A 1,444-nucleotide genomic window follows, 5' to 3' on the forward strand; every position below is an offset into this window, starting at 1 on the left:
GATAGAAGGACTGCAGCTGCGAGGAATTCAGGCGTAACGTGGACGACGTAGAAGCCTGCCTTGGAGAGATTTGAGGTCAGCGAGCCTGGCGCAGTAGAGGTCAGCGATGTCGTGTTGTGGATCATTGTATTGACACAGTAGATCCCGACGAACGACTGGGAGAGGACAAAGGGAGTGCAGTCAGCGTGAGCCCATGACACAGGAGGACACAGGCGGCCTGATGAGGGGGAAGGGATGGCACGTACAAGGAGACTGGCGACAAGGACGATCCACATGACTGAGCTTCGCGGGACGCAGGGCATGTAGTAGTATGCGAAAGCGGCAAGGCCTCCCGCGCCGCGTAGTAGGATACCTCAAGGAAGATAGCACAGACAAAGACAATCATTAATAGGATTTTTCAGGGTGAAGCGAGCAACATACCTGAGCCACCGAACCAATACCGCGTCCGCGCATGTCTCGTGGCCACATAGGAAGCCACGTTTCCCACATCCACGCGTATCCAGTCATTGTTGTCTTGGTCGGTTGGTCCCGCGCGCACACGCATGAAGTTTAGCTCGTGTCCATGCGCTGATCGCGCTGGCCCTCGCGCTTGCGCGAGAGCAGCAGCTCGTCGAGCAGGGCGGCGACCTTCCACTGTGCATCGGTCTTATCCGCCTGCACGCTGCGCAGCTCGGGATTGCGGCGCTTGGCGATCTGGGCCTCGTCGGAGAGGAGGAGCTTCATGGAATGGATTGTCGGCATGAGCGAGTTCGCCACACAGATCCGCTGCGGGGCGACAGGAGTGGGGAGGGTGGATGTAGCGTAGCACATTGGTCATGTCACAGGAGAGTGATGCAAGCCATGGGGCGTGGTTGTACGCGGTTTGGAGGGCGTGCGCGAGATGGTGTACGCATGGGTGGCAACAATGGATTGGAAGCCGTGAGGCGCGAGATGTCAAGCACAAGACGTCGGACGTAAGACGCATTGGAGGGCATTCAGGTCGCGTCAAGTAATAGAAGAGAGTGTGAGACGGAAAGACATGGCCACGCAGCTGGGACGGGCGGACGCACCATGGACTCCGCGCGGCACTGCGCCTGGAACGCCTCCTGCGCGATGCGGAACTTGTCCGTACCCGTGGCTGTGGCATCCTTGTAGTCCGCGCCGTTGCTGGCGCGGAGCATGATGGCAACTCAGAACAGGAGCGCCTAGTTTCTGTCGCGGCGACTAGGCGCGTAGACCCGGGTCGACGTTCGGCGACGACCCCGTAGGCGAGCGGCGAGGAGCCGAAAGGGGGAAAAGCGAGGGAGAGAGGGATAAACGTATCAGAAAACTCGACGGGGCAGAGCGGCGGTCGGCACGAAGGCACGAGACCGACGAAAGCTAGCCTTCACGCAAGCAGCGACAGACTAGTCCCAATGACCAAGTTATACATTAGCAATCGAAGAGAGATACAACGCTATGGTCA

General features: G+C 59.1%; 1 protein-coding gene across 1 annotated transcript; it reads right to left on the bottom strand.

Moving 5' to 3' along the window:
- Positions 1–549: 549 nt before the first annotated feature.
- On the bottom strand, positions 550–1,160 carry DICSQDRAFT_175951 (uncharacterized protein; the record flags this gene model as incomplete). Its single annotated transcript, XM_007371789.1, has 2 exons — positions 550–765; positions 1,050–1,160. The coding sequence occupies 2 exons, from the start codon at positions 1,158–1,160 to the stop codon at positions 550–552; spliced, it is 327 nt and encodes a 108-aa protein (XP_007371851.1).
- Positions 1,161–1,444: the final 284 nt, after the last annotated feature.

This window comes from Dichomitus squalens (genome assembly GCF_000275845.1).
Source record: "Dichomitus squalens LYAD-421 SS1 unplaced genomic scaffold DICSQscaffold_289, whole genome shotgun sequence".
NCBI classification, from domain to species: Eukaryota; Fungi; Basidiomycota; class Agaricomycetes; order Polyporales; family Polyporaceae; genus Dichomitus; species Dichomitus squalens.